The sequence below is a fragment of the Salvelinus fontinalis genome, chromosome 4, assembly GCF_029448725.1.
Source record: "Salvelinus fontinalis isolate EN_2023a chromosome 4, ASM2944872v1, whole genome shotgun sequence".
Classification (NCBI taxonomy): Eukaryota; Metazoa; Chordata; class Actinopteri; order Salmoniformes; family Salmonidae; genus Salvelinus; species Salvelinus fontinalis.
In genome coordinates, this window is record NC_074668.1 from 84,168,472 (window position 1) to 84,187,584 (window position 19,113).

General features: G+C 46.9%; 1 protein-coding gene across 1 annotated transcript in view; it reads left to right on the forward strand.

Moving 5' to 3' along the window:
* Positions 1 to 19,113, forward strand: part of LOC129854540 (A disintegrin and metalloproteinase with thrombospondin motifs 7) — a 173,900-nt gene that overhangs the window by 14,249 nt on the left and 140,538 nt on the right. The window contains exons 5-7 of the mRNA XM_055921721.1: positions 5,632 to 5,715; positions 11,146 to 11,270; positions 12,835 to 12,984. Of these exons, the coding sequence (XP_055777696.1) occupies positions 5,632 to 5,715; positions 11,146 to 11,270; positions 12,835 to 12,984 (359 nt within the window). The remainder of the gene's footprint in view (positions 1 to 5,631; positions 5,716 to 11,145; positions 11,271 to 12,834; positions 12,985 to 19,113) is intronic.

The window sequence follows — 19,113 nt, forward strand, 5'->3', positions numbered from 1 at the left end:
CCTGTAGCCCTCATCCCTCTCTTTTATCGCTCCTTCCCCATGTCCTGTAGCCCTCATCCCTCTCTTTTATCGCTCCTTCCCCATGTCCTGTAGCCCTCATCCCTCTCTTTTATCGCTCCTTCCCCATGTCCTGTAGCCCTCATCCCTCTCTTTTATCGCTCCTTCCCCATGTCCTGTAGCCCTCATCCCTCTCTTTTATCGCTCCTTCCCCATGTCCTGTAGCCCTCATCCCTCTCTTTTATCGCTCCTTCCCCATGTCCTGTAGCCCTCATCCCTCTCTTTTATCGCTCCTTCCCCATGTCCTGTAGCCCTCATCCCTCTCTTTTATCTCTCCTTCCCCATGTCCTGTAGCCCTCATCCCTCTCTTTTATTGCTCCTTCCCCATGTCCTGTAGCCCTCATCCCTCTCTTTTATCGCTCCTTCCCCATGTCCTGTAGCCCTCATCCCTCTCTTTTATCGCTCCTTCCCCATGTCCTGTAGCCCTCATCCCTATTTTATAGCTCCTTCCCCATGTCCTGTAGCCCTCATCCCTCTTTTATAGCTCCTTCCCCATGTCCTGTAGCCCTCATCCCTCTCTTTTATCGCTCCTTCCACATGTCCTGTAGCCCTCATCCCTCTCTTTTATCGCTCCTTCCCCATGTCCTGTAGCCCTCATCCCTCTCTTTTATCGCTCCTTCCCCATGTCCTGTAGCCCTCATCCCTCTCTTTTATCGCTCCTTCCCCATGTCCTGTAGCCCTCATCCCTCTCTTTTATCGCTCCTTCCCCATGTCCTGTAGCCCTCATCCCTCTCTTTTATCGCTCCTTCCCCATGTCCTGTAGCCCTCATCCCTCTCTTTTATCGCTCCTTCCCCATGTCCTGTAGCCCTCATCCCTCTCTTTTATCGCTCCTTCCCCATGTCCTGTAGCCCTCATCCCTCTCTTTTATCGCTCCTTCCCCATGTCCTGTAGCCCTCATCCCTCTCTTTTATCGCTCCTTCCCCATGTCCTGTAGCCCTCATCCCTCTCTTTTATAGCTCCTTCCACATGTCCTGTAGCCCTCATCCCTCTCTTTTATCGCTCCTTCCCCATGTCCTGTAGCCCTCATCCCTCTCTTTTATAGCTCCTTCCCCATGTCCTGTAGCCCTCATCCCTCTCTTTTATCGCTCCTTCCCCATGTCCTGTAGCCCTCATCCCTCTCTTTTATAGCTCCTTCCCCATGTCCTGTAGCCCTCATCCCTCTCTTTTATCGCTCCTTCCCCATGTCCTGTAGCCCTCATCCCTCTCTTTTATAGCTCCTTCCCCATGTCCTGTAGCCCTCATCCCTCTCTTTTATCGCTCCTTCTCCATGTCCTGTAGCCCTCATCCCTCTCTTTTATAGCTCCTTCCCCATGTCCTGTAGCCCTCATCCCTCTCTTTTATCGCTCCTTCCCCATGTCCTGTAGCCCTCATCCCTCTCTTTTATCGCTCCTTCCCCATGTCCTGTAGCCCTCATCCCTCTCTTTTATCGCTCCTTCCCCATGTCCTGTAGCCCTCATCCCTCTTTTATAGCTCCTTCCCCATGTCCTGTAGCCCACATCCCTCTCTTTTATATATATATATATATATTTTTTTTTTTCCTGTCTCTTTTTCCAAATGACTACAACTTCCTGTGCACTGACCCTTGTGTTGTTAGCACTTCCTGGACAGAGTCCAGACCAAGTTCTGACCTCATCCTCGCTCTATTGCCGTTGAGCGCATTAGGAAACTTTTTTTCCAAAACACAGTAACTGTTGGGTCCGGCTGCAGCTGTCAAGGAGGGCAAGCACAGGACGGTGTATCAGGAAAGGGGATTTCAATAACAGAGAGCTCCCCTGGCTTCACCGGATCAAGTGGACAATAAGAAGAAGAGGAAACACACATTATCCTCCACATCCTCTCAGGTGTCTTGTTTTCAGCCCTGCAAACCTCTGCTTTGAACTCCACAGCCTCCTGTTATTGTGTCAAGGGAGACTGTAGCGATCGTACAGTGAGTGAAGCGCACTTCCACGGTAACGGAATTACACTGAGACTCCGATTTTTCACTTTTAAAATATATAACAAACAAAAAATATTTGATTTTCAAAGTAAAAAAACAACTCTATGCTGCACAACTACTTTTAACAATCTCCACTGAACATTTGACAAAAACACATTGCCAGTCCTTGTGCTTAGAGTTCTATGGTTTGTTCAACTTTTAAAGTGAAAAATCTTAAAGTGAAAAATCTGAGTCTCCTAATTCTGTTACCATGGAATTGCCCTGAAGCAAAACAAACAGAGATGTCATCATCTTCCTTGGGAGATGCAGGAGCTTTCCATTGTCTAAGTGTGTTGACTAGACTAGTGGGAGGTCGGCCATGTTGAAACTCATTCAAAGGATGAAGATGGTCTTTCGACAACTCTTGCTTGATTCTGTCTTTCTGTGGGATGCTGTCTTCAAACTACATTGACATGCAGGATGACCAAGTATTTAAATATTCCCAAAATTATAATAGTGTTTTGGGTGAAATGAAATGCAGCTAGTGAGAGAGCAATGTGTCTCGATGACGATCTAAACTACGGGTCTTTTTATTCTCGGCATTACAACGACAGATAAATTGTCGGTTTGCAGTTTCACTTCAAAATGCCTTTCATGTTGGGAACAGTTTGGACCGTACCTAGTATGATAGACCGGTTGTTTCAGTCGGGTACATGGCAGCAGGCACAATGCCTATTTGAGTTCCACTGCAGTGCTATTTGTTCAGCTATGCGTTTCATCTCTTTGATACTGAAGGCTTTGCCTTTGGCAGTGGAGCAAGTACTGGGACTCGGGGACAAATAGCATTTATGATGAAAGAGTCCCTTCATACATTGTGCTGGTGATATGCTGTCTGCAATGTCACTATGACGAAGCCCTGCCTGCAGAGTTAGCGCTGTGTGGAATGCTTTGTACACCAACAAGGGACGGTCATGGATTCCAATGTGACCAATGTCAGGATCTTCTTTTTTAAACGTTCACACAAAGTCAAAGTAAACATATATATGTTTTAAGTACATTTGTATTGTTTCCACGGAGGGGATCCCGATGTGACCAATGTCAGGGGAATTTTCTCAAATCATTGAAACTCAGTTCATAGTATCAGCTCAAAAGTCCCAAGTCATTTTATTCAATACCCACATAAGGTTGCGGTTTGGTGTGGCTTTGTAAAGTTCACTGGACCAACCTTTGGTCCTAAATCAGACGAAGTAGGCCTATAATTTGATACGTTTGACCACCACTGTAAGGTTTGGTAATGACTCATTTTCTCAAGCGTGAAATCCAAAAGCTTTGGTCCGTGACCACAATGCATCACTCTGACCAATGATGACTCAATGGAGAAGGTAAATATTACTCAGTGTTGTTGTGCACAGATCAGAACACATCCAAACACATTAAAAACCTTTATATAGAGCACACATCTATGTTGTAAAGGACATACTAACGTGTTATACACTGCTTTATATCAGGGCTGTTCCTGGAGAGATACCGTCCTGTAGGTTTTCACTCCAACCCTAATCTAGCGCACCTGATTCTAATGATTAGCTGAATCCGGTTAGTTACAACTGGGGTTGGAGTGAAAACCCACAGGACGGTAGCTCTCCAGGAACAGGGTTAGAGCATAAACCTACAAGAGGGTAGCTCTCCAGGAACAGTGTTGGAGTGAAAACCTACAGGAGGGTATCTCTCCAGGAACAGGGTTGGAACATAAACCTACAGGAGGGTATCTCTCCAGGAACAGGGTTGGAACATAAACCTACAAGAGGGTATCTCTCCAGGAACAGGGTTGGCTAGCCCTGCTTTATGTCTATGTCATTACAATGTGTGGCGCTTGTTCAAGGTTCATCAGTTCCTATGCTGCAGTGTGAGACTTCACACCACCTTACTGGATAGGTCTAGCTTTGACAGATACAAGTGGCTGTCTACCGACAGCTTCAAGAGTAACCACACAATTCATTAGATGGATTACTTCAAGACAAGCAGTCCTTAACGCGTCTATTTTGAACGTCTGCTTCTTTCCGTCAGATACGTCCGCTATTTTATCACACTCCAAGTCAGAACAGGAAAGGTGTCAGCATTGGGTCCTTGACTTCTAAACATAACGAGGACTAAGTAACCCTGGAAGAGTTAGGGCTGATTTAAACCAGTCTTAACGTATAAGTAACCCTGGAAGAGTTAGGGCTGATTTAAACCAGTCTTAACGTATAAGTAACCGTGAAAGAGTTAGGGCTGATATAAACCAGTCTTAACGTATAAGTAACCCTGAAAGAGTTAGGGCTGATTTAAACCGGTCTTAACGTATAAGTAACCCTGGAAGAGTTAGGGCTGATATAAACCAGTCTTAACGTATAAGTAACCCTGAAAGAGTTAGGGCTGATTTAAACCAGTCTTAACGTATAAGTAACCCTGGAAGAGTTGGTGCTGATTAAACCAGTCTTAACGTATAAGTAACCCTGAAAGAGTTGGTGCTGATTAAACCAGTCTTAACGTATAAGTAACCCTGAAAGAGTTGGTGCTGATTAAACCAGTCTTAACATATAAGTAACCCTGAAAGAGTTGGTGCTGATTAAACCAGTCTAAATGCATTACCCAGCACTTGGCTCAAACACATTATTAGTCTGCTGCCGTATGCCTCTCTCCTCCTGGAGAAGGGAAAAAGTTCTTAGTGAAAATGAGCTCTCGCTTTCTATTTAGCCAGGCACCCTAGCACCCGTTCAGTGAGCCTCCTGAGCCCCTACTTAATGTAGGACTAGAAACATAAAGCCAGCGTGTGTGTGTGTATTACAATGTGACCTGAAAACTGAGGTGTGTGTGTGTGTGTGTGTGTGTGTGTGTGTGTGTGTGTGTGTGTGTGTGTGTGTGTGTGTGTGTGTGTGTGTGTGTGTGTGTGTGTGTGTGTGTGTGTGTGTGTGTGTGTGTGTGTGTGCGTGCGTGTGTGTGTGTGTGTGTGGGCGGCTGCCTCCGAGATGTGGCTAATCAGCCTGGGTGAAAGCTGCTACTGCAGTGATTGTTTGTTGTTACCAGAGAATCAAAGGAACCCTTAATTCACTACAACAGCTTGAGAGATAAGAGGGAGCAAGGGATGGATGAAAGGAATGAGGAGAGGGAGGGAAGGAGTGTGTGTTTGGAGCTTTTCCAAATTCCTAAAGGAAAGAAGTATTATACCCTCCTGAAATAGGTAAATGTGTCATTCAAATAACCTGGCCATCTGTCTCCTAAACCTGAACTGGAAAGATGGAAAATGTTAATACTGTACTCTGTAGAAGTGAGACCCGTGGATGTTGTTTTCTGCATCACATTGTTGCTTTTGAGAAATGTGAGCAGGGAACAGAAAGTTGACCAAAGTTATCAATCATTCCTTTGTGTTTCTGAAGGGATTTTCCAGACAGACTCATGTATAACGAATCATCACTAATCACCAGTGTAGTAGGAAACATTCCTCAGTAGACAAGACAGTCCTGTATTTATAATTATTGTGATATACCTCATATGAACAGTATACCACACGTGGTCTCAATGAAAGAGAATACAACATAATGGTACTGGATTGCCTATTTGTTGAGAAGGACAACTTTTTGGCCCAACCCACTGAGTCTAAATCATGTCCATTCGTTTTCAGGTGTCAGGGTTGTTTCTCGATGCCAGCATTGGAAACCCCATCAACATCGTAGTGGTTCGTCTGATCCTGCTGGAGAAGGAAGAGGTAAGAGAACCACAGCGCAGGCCTGCACGTTACAAAACACTGTTAGCAAACCGCTGTCATTAGAGGTCCGTTTTAAAGACAGATTTACTGAATCAGTGTTGAAAGACTTACAAGGGTTCATTTGTGGCATCAAATGACTGCCAGATCTTAATGACAATGACTATTAATCTTATCCTAAAACAAAACTGGCAGACTGACCACAGCAAGATATTTTAATTAGATTTTAGCCATATAAAACATAACAAAAAAGGTAACACAAAAATAGCTAATTATGAATTGATCACAAATCCTAACACCAGTAGGCTGCAATAACAGATTTAAATGGCATGAGTCCCAGTGTCATACCAGGAAATGGGAATATGGGACGCACATTGTAAAGATGATGTCGCAAAGTTACGTTGCTTTTCATGGCGTCGAGATTCCACTCTTGTTAAAACTAGTGCATGATCATGCATTGAAAGGAAGCAGTTATTCTCTTGGTAATTGGTCTAAACTAGTTCCAATGTCATTTTCCGTAAACTATAAAATAATATTATTAGTTTGTGTAATGATCTGAGGAAATTGTGACTACAGGCGATGACCGACTCCGTATGAGGGGTAGAGAGAAATGGAGAACAAGAGAGAGCGAGAGCCAGTACATAGCTACCTGCCTTTCTGTTTATTCAACTGTGAAGCAGTGTCCATTTCACTGTCCATCTTTGTAATGTTGTGCCATAATCTCCTAGTCTTGGGGGAAAGGATTGTCTATTGCACTGCAACATTCTAGAGATTTACTTTGTTGGTGGAGGGGTGATAACAGAGAAGCTCATTAGCGAGAGAAGGAAAGCGAGAGAGAGAGAGTGAGAGATGGATAGCGCTAGCCCCATCTGACTACTGTCTCTATCCTCTTACCCCTCCAGCCTTGTCGTCATCATTATAGCCAAGGCCTCAGTTACATCCTTCAGCCTTGTCATCATCACAGCCAGTTCTTCAGTTACATCCTTCAAACAGCATTTTACATCAGAACACCACTGGCTCCCAGTGCAGGAAGTATAGGCCCCTACACCCTTCGCACAATGTGTTAGGAAGTGTAATGTGTAGCTAGTGCTGAAACAAATCTCTCTGAAGTCCTGGTTACTGGCTAATGGTAAGGATATAGTCTGAGAAAGGGCATGTAGGCTACATTTCCTAACCATTCCCTAACCAAATCGTCTGGAACTGTTCTAGAGGTGTCTGTTTCATGTCTATATTTTGAAAGAGGAATTGGCCTGATCAACTCAAACGTTTGTAGTAGAGAAAAGTATTTGGGTGCCGGGTTCAAAAGCCATACATTTGAAAAAAGGAAGAACCTGTTTTCTTTTCATTTTTTATGTATTTATTTAGCAGGTCAGAGGGCAGAGCAAACGGAGGCATTTCGGCAAAGCCTTTGTCTAAAGCTGACTAAGCCTGTCACCGAAACACATTCGTTTGCACTGACTTCTGCTAATCTTTTTAAATTAAAACTTACAAGAAAGCAGGTTTTTCCTTTTTTCAAATATTCCACTGACACTAGTGTCTATACGTTGACACACAACCATATAGTTTAGGCTCACTTTTCCTATGGGTCAACTACTAGACTGTCGATGTTTACATCCCTGGAGAGTAAAGTCTGTGGTTGTGTAACGATAATCCTCCTCCTCTTCAACCGAAAAGGAGGAGTATTGAGGGAACCAAGGCGCAGCGGATTTTGAAGACATAATGATTTATTAAAGACAAGACGAAAACACGAACTTCACTATAAACTAACAAAATAACAAAACGAAAGTAGACAGACCTGAACGACGAACTTACATACAACGTGAAGAACGAAATGAACAAACCGTATACAGTCCCGTATGGTGCAAACATAGACACAGACACAGGAGACAACCACCCACAAACAAACAGTGTAATTGCCCTACCTAAATATGACTCTTGATTAGAGGAAAATGCAAACCACCTGCCTCTAATCAAGAGCCATACCAGGCAAACCAAAACCAACATAGAAACGAATAACATAGACTGCCCACCCAAAACACATGCCCTGACCATAAACACATAAAAACAACATAAAACAGGTCAGGACTGTTACAGTACCCCCCCCTCAAGATGCGCACGCCGGGCGCACAAGCACAAAGTCCAGGGGAGGGTCCGGGTGGGCAGTTGACCACGGTGGTGGTTCCGGCTCAGGACGCTGTCCCCTTAGTCACTCCCCTCTTCTGTCTACCCCTTCTAATGACCACCCTAAAACCACTTTCCCCTAAATAAACGGCCAACACCGGAACAAGGGGCAGCACCGGGACAAGGGGCAGCACCGGGACAAGGGGCAGCACCGGAACAAGGGGCAGCACCGGAACAAGGGGCAGCACCGGGACAAGGGGCAGCACCGGGACAAGGGGCAGCACCGGGACAAGGGGCAGCACCGGGACAAGGGGCAGCACCGGGACAAGGGGCAGCACCGGGACAAGGGGCAGCACCGGGACAAGGGGCAGCACCGGGACAAGGGGCAGATCCCGGCTGAAGGACTCTGGCAGGTCCTGTTTGGACGGCTCTGGCAGGTCCATGCTGGCTGACGGCTCTCGACGCTCATGGCAGACTGACGGCTCTCTACGCTCATGGCAGGCTGACGGCTCTCGACGCTCATGGCAGGCTGACGGCTCTCGACGCTCATGGCAGGCTGACGGCTCTCGACGCTCATGGCAGGCTGACGGCTCTCGACGCTCATGGCAGGCTGACGGCTCACGACGCTCATGGCGCTCTGACGGCTCTGGCTGCTCATGGCTCTCTGACGGCTCTGGCTGCTCATGGCTCTCTGACGGCTCTGGCTGCTCATGGCTCTTTGACGGCTCTGGCTGCTCATGGCTCACTGACGGCTCTGGCTGCTCATGGCTCACTGACGGCTCTGGCTGCTCATGGCTCACTGACGGCTCTGGCAGATCCTGTCTGGTTAGCGGCTCTGGCAGATCCTGTCTGGTTGGCGGCTCTGGCAGATCCTGTCTGGTTGGCGGCTCTGGCAGATCCTGTCTGGTTGGCGGCTCTGGCAGATCCTGTCTGGTTGGCGGCTCTGGCAGATCCTGTCTGGTTGGCGGCTCTGGCAGATCCTGTCTGGCTGACGGCTCTAGCGGCTCCTGTCTGGCTGATGGCTCTAGCGGCTCCTGTCTGGCTGACGGCTCTGTAGGCTCATGGCAGACGGGCGGCTTTGCAGGCTCATGGCAGACGGGCGGCTTTGCAGGCTCCTGGCAGACGGATGGCTCAGATGGCGCTGGGAAGACGGATGGCTCAGATGGCGCTGGGAAGACAGATGGCTCAGATGGCGCTGGGGAGACGGATGGCTCAGATGGCGCTGGGGAGACGGATGGCTCAGATGGCGCTGGGGAGACGGATGGCTCTGGCCGGATATGGCGCACTGTAGACCTGGTGCGTGGTGCCGGAACTGGAGGCACCGTGCTAATGACAAGCACCTTCCTACTAGTGCGGGGAGCAGGGACAGGGCACACTGTATTCTCAAAGCCTACTCTATCCCTGATGCGTGGTACCGGCACTGGTGACGCCGGGCTGAGGACAAGCACATCAGGATTAGTAGGGGGAGAATATACAGTGTGTACAGGGCTCTGGAGACGCACTGGTAGCTTAGTGCGTGGGCCCGGAACTGGAGGCACCGGGCTAAATACACGCACCACAGGGAGAGTGCGTGGAGGAGGAACAGGGCTCAGGATACGCACTGGTAGCCTAGTGCATAGTGTAGACACTGTAGGTACTAGGCTGGGGCGGGGAGGTGGTGCCGGAAATACCGGACCGTGGAGGCGTACTGGCACTCTTGAGCATTGAACCTGCCCAACCTTACCTGGTTGAATGCTCCCGGTTGCCCGACCAGTGCGGGGAGGTGGAATAACCCGCACCGGCCTATGTAGGCGAACCTGGGAAACCATGCGTAAGGCAGGTGCCATGTATGCCGGCCCGAGGAGACGCACTGGAGACCAGACGCGTTGAGCCGGCCTCATGACACCTGGCTCAATGCCCAATCTAGCCCTCCCAGTGCGGGGAGGTGGAATAACCCGCACTGGGCTATGCACTCGTACAGGAGACACCGTGCGCTCTACTGCGTAACACGGCGCCTGCCCGTACTCCCGCTCTCCACGGTAAGCCCGGGAAGTGGGCGCAGGTCTCCTACCTGCCCTTGGCCCACTACCCTTTAGCCCCCCCCCCCAAGAAATTTTTGGGAGTTACTCACGGGCTTTTTCGGCTTCCGTGCCAGACGCGTTCCCTCATAGCTCCGGTTCCTCTCTCCGGTAGCCTCTGCTCTCCGCAGTGCCTCCAGCTGTTCCCATGGGAGGCGATCTCTACCAGCTAGGATCTCCTCCCATGTGTAAACACCCTTTCCATCCAACACATCGTCCCATGTCCATTGCTCCTTCTTCTCCTGTCCCTTTCTCCTTTGACTCCGCTGCTTGGCTCTGGGTTGGTGGGTGGTTCTGTAACGATAATCCTCCTCCTCTTCAACCGAAAAGGAGGAGTATTGAGGGAACCAAGGCGCAGCGGATTTTGAAGACATAATGATTTATTAAAGACAAGACGAAAACACGAACTTCACTATAAACTAACAAAATAACAAAACGAAAGTAGACAGACCTGAACGACGAACTTACATACAACGTGAAGAACGAAATGAACAAACCGTATACAGTCCCGTATGGTGCAAACATAGACACAGACACAGGAGACAACCACCCACAAACAAACAGTGTAATTGCCCTACCTAAATATGACTCTTGATTAGAGGAAAATGCAAACCACCTGCCTCTAATCAAGAGCCATACCAGGCAAACCAAAACCAACATAGAAACGAATAACATAGACTGCCCACCCAAAACACATGCCCTGACCATAAACACATAAAAACAACATAAAACAGGTCAGGACTGTTACAGGTTGGCCATAATATGGTTCTCAATGGGTTGTTATAATCATGCTTGAAAGTGCACATTTAAACCTTGAATGCAGTTTAGACTCCTGAAGGTGAATCTAACTCTTCATCAAGAGCTAATAGCTCAAAGCTATAACAATATGGTCAATTTTATTATTTTATAGAATGGCTGTCTAGTAGAAACAATCTCCCAGCAACATCTGTTAAATGCCTCTAAAGCAGTGATGTAGGGGTAAAACAAAATTGGTGGGAAAACTCTCAGGTTGTAATGCTTCCTATTCTTTCAATGCTTTTCCCCACAAAAGGTGTGTAAACTGTTTACTTGACTACTGCTCTACAGGGACCAGATAAATGTCTCACAACCAGAAAACCTGTTTACATCCAGGAAATTATGGCATTATGACATCACATGCCATAAACTACACAGCTTTGGGAAACCTCACCTCTGTTCATGAAGGTATCTGATGTTTCATTGTCTAACGTAACGATGACATCCCTGTGGTTGGCAGGAAGACCTGAAGATCACCCACCACGCTGACAACAGCCTGAGCAGCTTCTGTAAGTGGCAGAAACGTCTCAACGTGAAGGGAGAAGAACACGCGGTCCATCACGACGTGGCCGTCCTTCTCACCAGGTAATCCACTCCCACCAAGGCTGAATTCTATTTGCAGTCTATTGGGGAGAGGATGTATACTGAACAAAAATATAAAGGCAACATGCAACAATTTCAAAGATTTTACTGAGTTACAGTTCAAGAAAATCAGTCAATTGACATCTGTGGCATTTTGTTGTGACAAAACTGCACATTTTAGTGGCTTTTTATTGTCCCCAGCACAAGGTGCACCTGTGTAATGGTCATGCTGTTTAATCATCTTCTTGATACGCCACACCTGTCAGGTGGATAGATGGATAGATTATCTTGGCAAAGGAGAAATGCTCACTAACAAGGATGTAAACAAATTTGTGCCCAAACATTTTAGACAAATAAGCTTTTTGTGTGTATGGAACATTTCTGGGATATTTTATTTCCGCTCATGAAACATGGGGCCAACACTTTTCATGTTGCGTTTATATGTTTTGTTCAGTGTACTTTCCTCTCCTTAATTGTGCTTTCTGAATAGTAGTACCTTTTGGTGCCGTCCTCGAAGCTGAAGGAAGTGTCCTCCTCGCAAGCGTTTGTCCTATTTTATTTATCTCGAAACACCCAAAATTGATTTCTCCTCACCATTCAGTCATGGAGGACAGTCCTTTTAAAACAATGAATGTGAGACATTACATGAAGAACACCATACTGGACCAAAACAGCCTTGAGATCCTCTGCCTACCTTCCCCTCCCATTGATGGCCTGACTGTTATTCGCTGTAGTTTACCACCAGAAACAAATTATATTTTTCCCTTCTTAATTGAATAGACCTTTTTTTCCTCCCTCACTCCATCTCTTTGATGAGACCGCTTTCCAATCAAAGCCACTCATTAAACCACGACTCTTTTGTTTGACAAACTAGTGCAATTAGAGACTCCACCAGAACATTAATTTGAGCAACGCCACAACAACAAGGACATTTCCAGAGATTTGGTGACATTCCCTGGACCTTTGAAAGAAGGTAGTTGGAGCTCCTGAGTTGTGCTTTTCTGCAATTGTTTTAATTGAAGTAGCTTTTCCACAGAGACTCATCCCACCGGTCATTTTCCACAGAGACTCATCCCACCGGTCATTTTCCACAGAGACTCATCCCACCGGTCATTTTCCACAGAGACTCATCCCACCGGTCATTTTCCACAGAGACTCATCCCACCGGTCATTTTCCACAGAGACTCATCCCACCGGTCATTTTCCACAGAGACTCATCCCACCGGTCATTTTCCACAGAGACTCATCCCACCGGTCATTTTCCACAGAGACTCATCCCACCGGTCATTTTCCACAGAGACTCATCCCACCGGTCATTTTCCACAGAGACTCATCCCACCGGTCATGGTCTTGATAGATTCAGCACATTAAACACATGTCAAGAATAGGAAGTGATGATGTTGAAGGTAATTGTTGTGCTCCTTATTACAATGTTTCAGTCCTTCTCTCCCTCCGTCCTCCTTCTCCTTCCCTCATCCTCTCGCCTTCTCTCCCTCCCTCCTCCCTTTTCCTCTCCATCCCTCCTGCCCTCTCCTTCTCTCCTTCTCTCCTTCCCTCCTCTCCTCAGAAAGGACATCTGTACGGCCATCAATAAACCATGTGAGACCCTGGGCCTGTCACATGTGGCAGGCATGTGTCAGCCCCACCGCAGCTGCAGCATCAGTGAGGACACGGGCCTGCCGCTGTCCTTCACCATCGCCCACGAGCTCGGGCACAAGTAAGTGTATCGCATGTGCACATGGACACACACATACACGCACACACTCACACTGACACCACACCTCATATAACTTTCTGTCACATGGTTGGATATTTTTTTTATTTAACCTTTATTTAACCAGGTAGACTAGTTTACAACTGCGACCTGTCCAAGATAAAGCAGTGCGACGCAAACAACAACACAGACTTACACATGGAATAAACTAACATACAGTCAATAATACAATAGAGAAAGTCTATATACAGTGTGTACTAATGAGGTAGGATAAGGGGGTTGAGGCAATAAATAGGCCATAGTGGCGAAATTATTACAGTATGGCAAATTAAACATTGGGGTGATAGATGAGTGTGCAAGTAGCAGTACTGGGGTGCGGTGCAAAGGAGCAAAATAAATAAAAATATGGTCATGAGGTAGTTGGATGGGCTATTTACAGATGGGCTATGTACAGGTACAGTGATCTGTGAGCTGCTCTGACAGCTGGTGCTTAAAGCTAGTGAGGGAGGTATGAGTCTCCAGCTTCAGTTATTTTTGCAGTTTGTTCCAGTCATTGGCAGCAGAGAACTGGAAGGAAAGGCGGCCGAAGGAGGAATTGGCTTTGGGGATGACCAGTGAAATATACCTGCTGGAGCGTGTGCTGCGGGTGGGTGCTGCTATGGTGACCAGTGAGCTTAGATAAGGCGGGGCTTTACCTAGCAACGACTTATAGATGACCTGGAGCCAGTGGGTTTGGCGACTGATATAAAGCGAGGGCCAGCCAACGAGAGCATACAGGTCGCAGTGGTGGGTAGTATATAGGGCTTTGGTGACAAAATGGATGGCACTGATAGACTGCATCCAATTTGCTGAGTAGAGTGTAGGAGGCTATTTTGTAAATGATATCGCCGAAGTCGAGGATCGGTTGGATAGTCAGTTTTACAAGGGTTTGTTTGGCAGCATGAGTGAAGGATGCTTTGTTGCGAAATAGGAAGCTGATTCTATATTTAATTTTGGATTGGAGATGCTTAATGTGAGCCTGGAATGGAGAGTTTACAGTCTAACCAGACACCTAGGTATTTGTAGTTGTCCACATATTCTAAGTCAGAACAGGTGTGGGCAGCGATCGGTTGAAGAGCATGCATTTAGTTTTGCTTGCATTTAAGAGCAGTTGGAGGCCACGGAAGGAGAGTTGTATGGCATTGAATCTCGTCTGGAGGTTAGTTAGCCAGAAGTATACAGAATGGTGTTGTCTGCGTAGAGGTGGATCAGAGAATCACCAGCAGCAAGAGCGACATCATTGATGTATACAGAGAAAAGAGCCGGCCCGAGGATTGAACCCTGTGGCACCCCCATAGAGACTGCCAGAGGTCCGGACAACAGGCCCTCCGATTTGACACACTGAACTCTGTCTGAGAAGTAGTTGGTGAACCAGGCGAGGCAGTCATTTGAGAAACCAAGGCTGTTGAGTCTGCTGATGAGAATGTGGTGATTGACAGAGTCGAAAGCCTTGGCCAGGTCGATGAATACAGCTGCACAGTATTGTCTCTTATCGATCGCGGTTATGATATCGTTTAGGACCTTGAGCGTGGCTGAGGTGCACCCATGACCAGCTCAGAAACCAGATTGCATAGCGGAGAAGGTACGGTGGGATTCGAAATGGTCGGTGATCTGTTTGTTAACTTGGCTTTCAAAGACCATAGAAAGGCACGGTAGGATAGATATAGGTCTGTAGCAGTTTGGGTCTAGAGTGTGTCTGGATCAGCTAGGAGTCGTCTTGGGTATGTGTCTGGATTAGCTTTGAGTCGTCTAGGGTATGTCTGTATCAGCTTTGAGTCGTCTTGAGAGGTTAGCTTTGAGTCATCTTGGGTATGTGTCTGGATCAGCTTTGAGTCGTCTTGGGGATGTCTGTATCAGCTTTGAGTCGTCTCGGGGATGTCTGGATCAGCTTTGAGTCATCTAGGGGATGTCTGTATCAGCTTTGAGTCGTCTTGGGTATGTCTGTATCAGCTTTGCACAACTGGATTTGGGGATTTTCTAAAACTCTTAAGTTACATGGGGAGCGGCGGTGAACAGCAGTCTTCAGGTCTTTCCACAGATTTTCAATGGGATTCAAGTCTGGGCTTTGGCTGAGCCACTCAAGGACTTTCGCATTCTTGATCTGAAACTATTCCAGCGTTGCTTTGGCTGAATGCTTGCGGTCATTGTCCTGTTGGAATGTAAATATTTGCACCAGTTTAAGGTCGTTTGCACTCTGAAGTAGCATCTTACCAAGGATGTTCCTGTATTTGGCTCATTCATTGTTCCCTCTATCATTACCAGTCTCCCAGTTCCTGCTGCTGAAAAGCATCCCCATAGCATGATGCTACCACCACCATGATTCACGGAAGGGATGGTGTTAGAAGGGTGATGAGCTGTGCCTGGTTTTATCCAGATATATCGCTTTGCATTCAGGCCAAATAGTTACCTTGTTGTCCCATCAGACCACAGAATCTTTTACCTTATCTGAATCTTTCAAGTGCCTTTTAGGAAACTCCAGACGTGCTTTCATGTGCCTTTTTCTCAGGAGTGGCTTCCGTCTACTCTACCATAAAGCCCAGATTGATCAAGTGCTGTAGAGACTATTGTCCGTCTGGCAGGCTCTCCCATCTCAGCCAATGAACTCTGTAGTTCTGTCAGTGTTTATTGGGTTTTTGGTCACCTCCCTGACCAAGGTTCTTCTTGCCTGGTTGCTCAGTTTGGTTGGACGGCCAGCTCTATGCAGAGTCTGGGTAGTTCCATATTTTTTTCAATTTCCCAAAGATGGAGACCACTGTGCTCTTGGAAACTTCAACAATCTAGAAAATATTTGATACCCTTCCCCAGATATACCGTGAGCTCCAAAAGTATTGGAACAGTGACACGTGTTGTTTTGACTCTCTACTCCAGCACTTTGGATTTAAAATTATACAATGACTGAGGTCAAACCCCCAAGACATTCTAACCTCTAAACATTTCCATTAAAACCTGGGAGGTTAGCACAAATATTATACCCTCCAAAAATGCCAACCTCCCAGGTTGTAATTGAAATGTTGAGAGGTTAGAATGTCTTGTTGGGGTTGACCTCAGACATTATATCATTTCAAATCCAAAGTGCTGGAGTACAGAGCCTAAACAACAACATGTTTGTCACTGTCCCAATACTTTTGGAGCTTACTGTATGCCTCATCACAATTCTCTCTCTGTGATCTACGGACAGTTCCTTGGACTTCGTGGTATAATTTCTGCTCTGACATGCACTAAATCAAATCCAAACAATTGGTGGCCACAGGGGGACTCCAATCAAGTTGTAGTGACATCTCAAGGATGTTCAAAGGAAGCTACGTTTGGAGTGTCATAGCAAAGAGGTGTGAATACTTATGTGAATTAGTTATTTCTGTATTTTATTTTCAATAAATTTGCAAACATTTCTAAAAACAGGTTTTTTCACTTTGTAATTATGGGGTACTGTGTGTAGACGGGGTGAGGAAAAATATATTTAATCCTTTTTTAACTCAGGCTGTAACACAACAAAATGTGGAATAAGTCAAGGGGTATGACTACTTTCTGAAGGCACTGTATGCGTTGAGTGTTTGGGGAAATCAATCAAGAAGACAATTAATGTAATATTTGAATGGCTTGATGTCTAGATTTGACAATTGATGAATTATCTGCTTAGTTTATTCTTCATGAAATTATTTGCAGTGGCACAAAATGGTCCTTACTGCGACAGAATTTTAATTATTAATTAAATATACTCACATATTGTTAGTCAATTTTCTAGGAATAGATTAGTTCACAGAACAAAACACCCAATTAATTTATGATTAGTGCATCAGAGTGGGTATTGGATTTGCACATGGAATATTCTCTGCCCTCTGTTTACCAGCACTTCGATGTTTAATGCATTAAATTTAAATTCTGCTTTTGCAAAAGAAATGTCCTGTCAATGTGCCCAGGAATTCACAAAATCATCAACTTACTAGCTAAACATACACAGAACATATAATTTAAAAAACACAATTTCTTCCTCACTGCATATTTCATGTTTTTTGTTCAACCACCAAACACATTCTACCCACTCAAATCAAATCCAATTTTGTTTGTCACATACACATGGTTAGCAGATGTTAATGCGAGTGTAGCGAAATGCTTGTGCTTCTAGTTCCGACAGTGCAGTAATATCTAACAAGTAATCTAACAAATTCACAACAATTACCTTATACACACAAATGTAAAGGGATGGAATAAGAATATGTACATATATATAAATGGATGAGTGATGGCCGTGCAGCATAGGCAAGTTGCAAAAGATGATATGAAATACAGTATATATGAGATGAGTAATGTAGCATATGTAAACATTATTAAAGTGGCATTATTTAAAGTGACTAGTGATACCTTTTATTAAATCCATTTATTAATGTGGCCAGTGATTTGGGTCTGTATATTGGCAGCAGCCTCTCTATGTTAGTGATGGCTGTTTAACAGTCTGATGGCCTTGAGATAGAAGCTGTTTTTCAGTCTCTCGGTCCCAGATTTGATGCACCTGTACTGACCTCGCCTTCTGGATGATAGCGTGGTGAACAGGCAGTGGCTCGGGTGGTTGTTGTCCTTGATGATCTTTTTGGCCTTCCTGTGACATCGAGTGCTATATGTAACGGATGTGAAATGGCTAGCTAGTTAGCGGGTGCGCGCTAGTAGCATTTCAATCAGTTACGTCACTTGCTCTGAGACTTAAGTAGTGTTGCCCCTTGCTTTGCAAGGGCCGTGGCCTTTGTGCAGCGATGGGTAACGACCGTGCTTCGTGGGCAACCGTTGTTGATGTGTGCAGAGGGTCCCTGGTTCGCGCCCGTCTCGGGGCGAGGGGACGGTTTAAAGTTATACTGTTACATTGATGCTGTTGACCCGGATCACTGGTTGCTGCGGAAAAAGGAGGAGGTTGAAAGGGGGGTGAGTGTAACGGATGTGAAATGGCTAGCTAGTTAGCGGGTGCGCGCTAGTAGCATTTCAATCAGTTACGTCACTTGCTCTGAGACTTAAGTAGTGTTGCCCCTTGCTTTGCAAGGGCCGCGGCTTTTGTGGAGCGATGGGTAACGACGCTTCATGGGTGACTGTTGATGTGTGCAGAGGGTCCCTGGTTCGCGCCCGTGTCGGGGCGAGGGGACGACGTAAAGTTACTACTGTTACATATAGGTGTCCTGGAGGGCAGGTAGTTACCCCCGGTGATGTGTTGTGCAGACCGCAAATTGGTCCGATATCTCTTACTCCTCGTCAGATGAAGAGGAAAGTCGTTACAGAACCACCCACCAAAAAAGGACCAAGCAGCGTGGTATCGGGCAGCAGCGAGTTCTGGACTCATGGACATGGGAGGAGATTCTGGAAGGAAATGGACCCTGGGCACAGGCTGGGGAATATCGCCGCCCCAAGGCAGAGCTGGAGGCAGCGAAAGCTGAGCGGCGTTGGTATGAGGAGGCAGCGCGGCTGGGACGAGAGGCAGCCCCAAAAATGGGGGGGGGGAGGCACACGGGGAGTGTGGCTAAGTCAGGTAGGAGACCTGAGCCAACTTCCCGTGCTTTCCATGGAGAGAGATGGTCCGGGCAGGCACCGTGTTATGCCGTGAGGCGCACGGTGTCCCCAGTGCGCAGGCATAGCCCGGTGCGCTACATTGCAGCTCCTCGTATCGGCCGGGCTAGAGTGGACATCGAGCCAGGTGCGATGAAGCCTGCTCAGCTCATCTGGTCTCCAGTGCGTCTCCTCGGTCCGTGTTATATGGCACCAGCCCTAAGCACTGTGTCTCCCGTGGGTCTGCACAGCCCAGTGCGTCCTGTGCCTGCGCCCCGCAAGTGCCGGGCTAAAATCAACATCCAGCCAGCACGAGTTGTTCAGGCGCTTAGTTCGAGACCTCCAGTGCCCCTCCACAGACCGGTCTATCCTGTGCCTCCTCCATGGACCAGGCCTCCAGTAGATCTCTCCAGCCTGGTGAGTACTGTGCCTGTTCTAAGAACCAAGTCTCCTTTGTGTCCCTCCAGTTCAGACGCTCCAGAGCCTCCCTCCAGTCCGGACCCTCCAGAGCCGCCCGTCTGTCCTGAGCCGCCCGTCTGTCCTGAGCCGCCCGTCTGTCCTGAGCCGCCC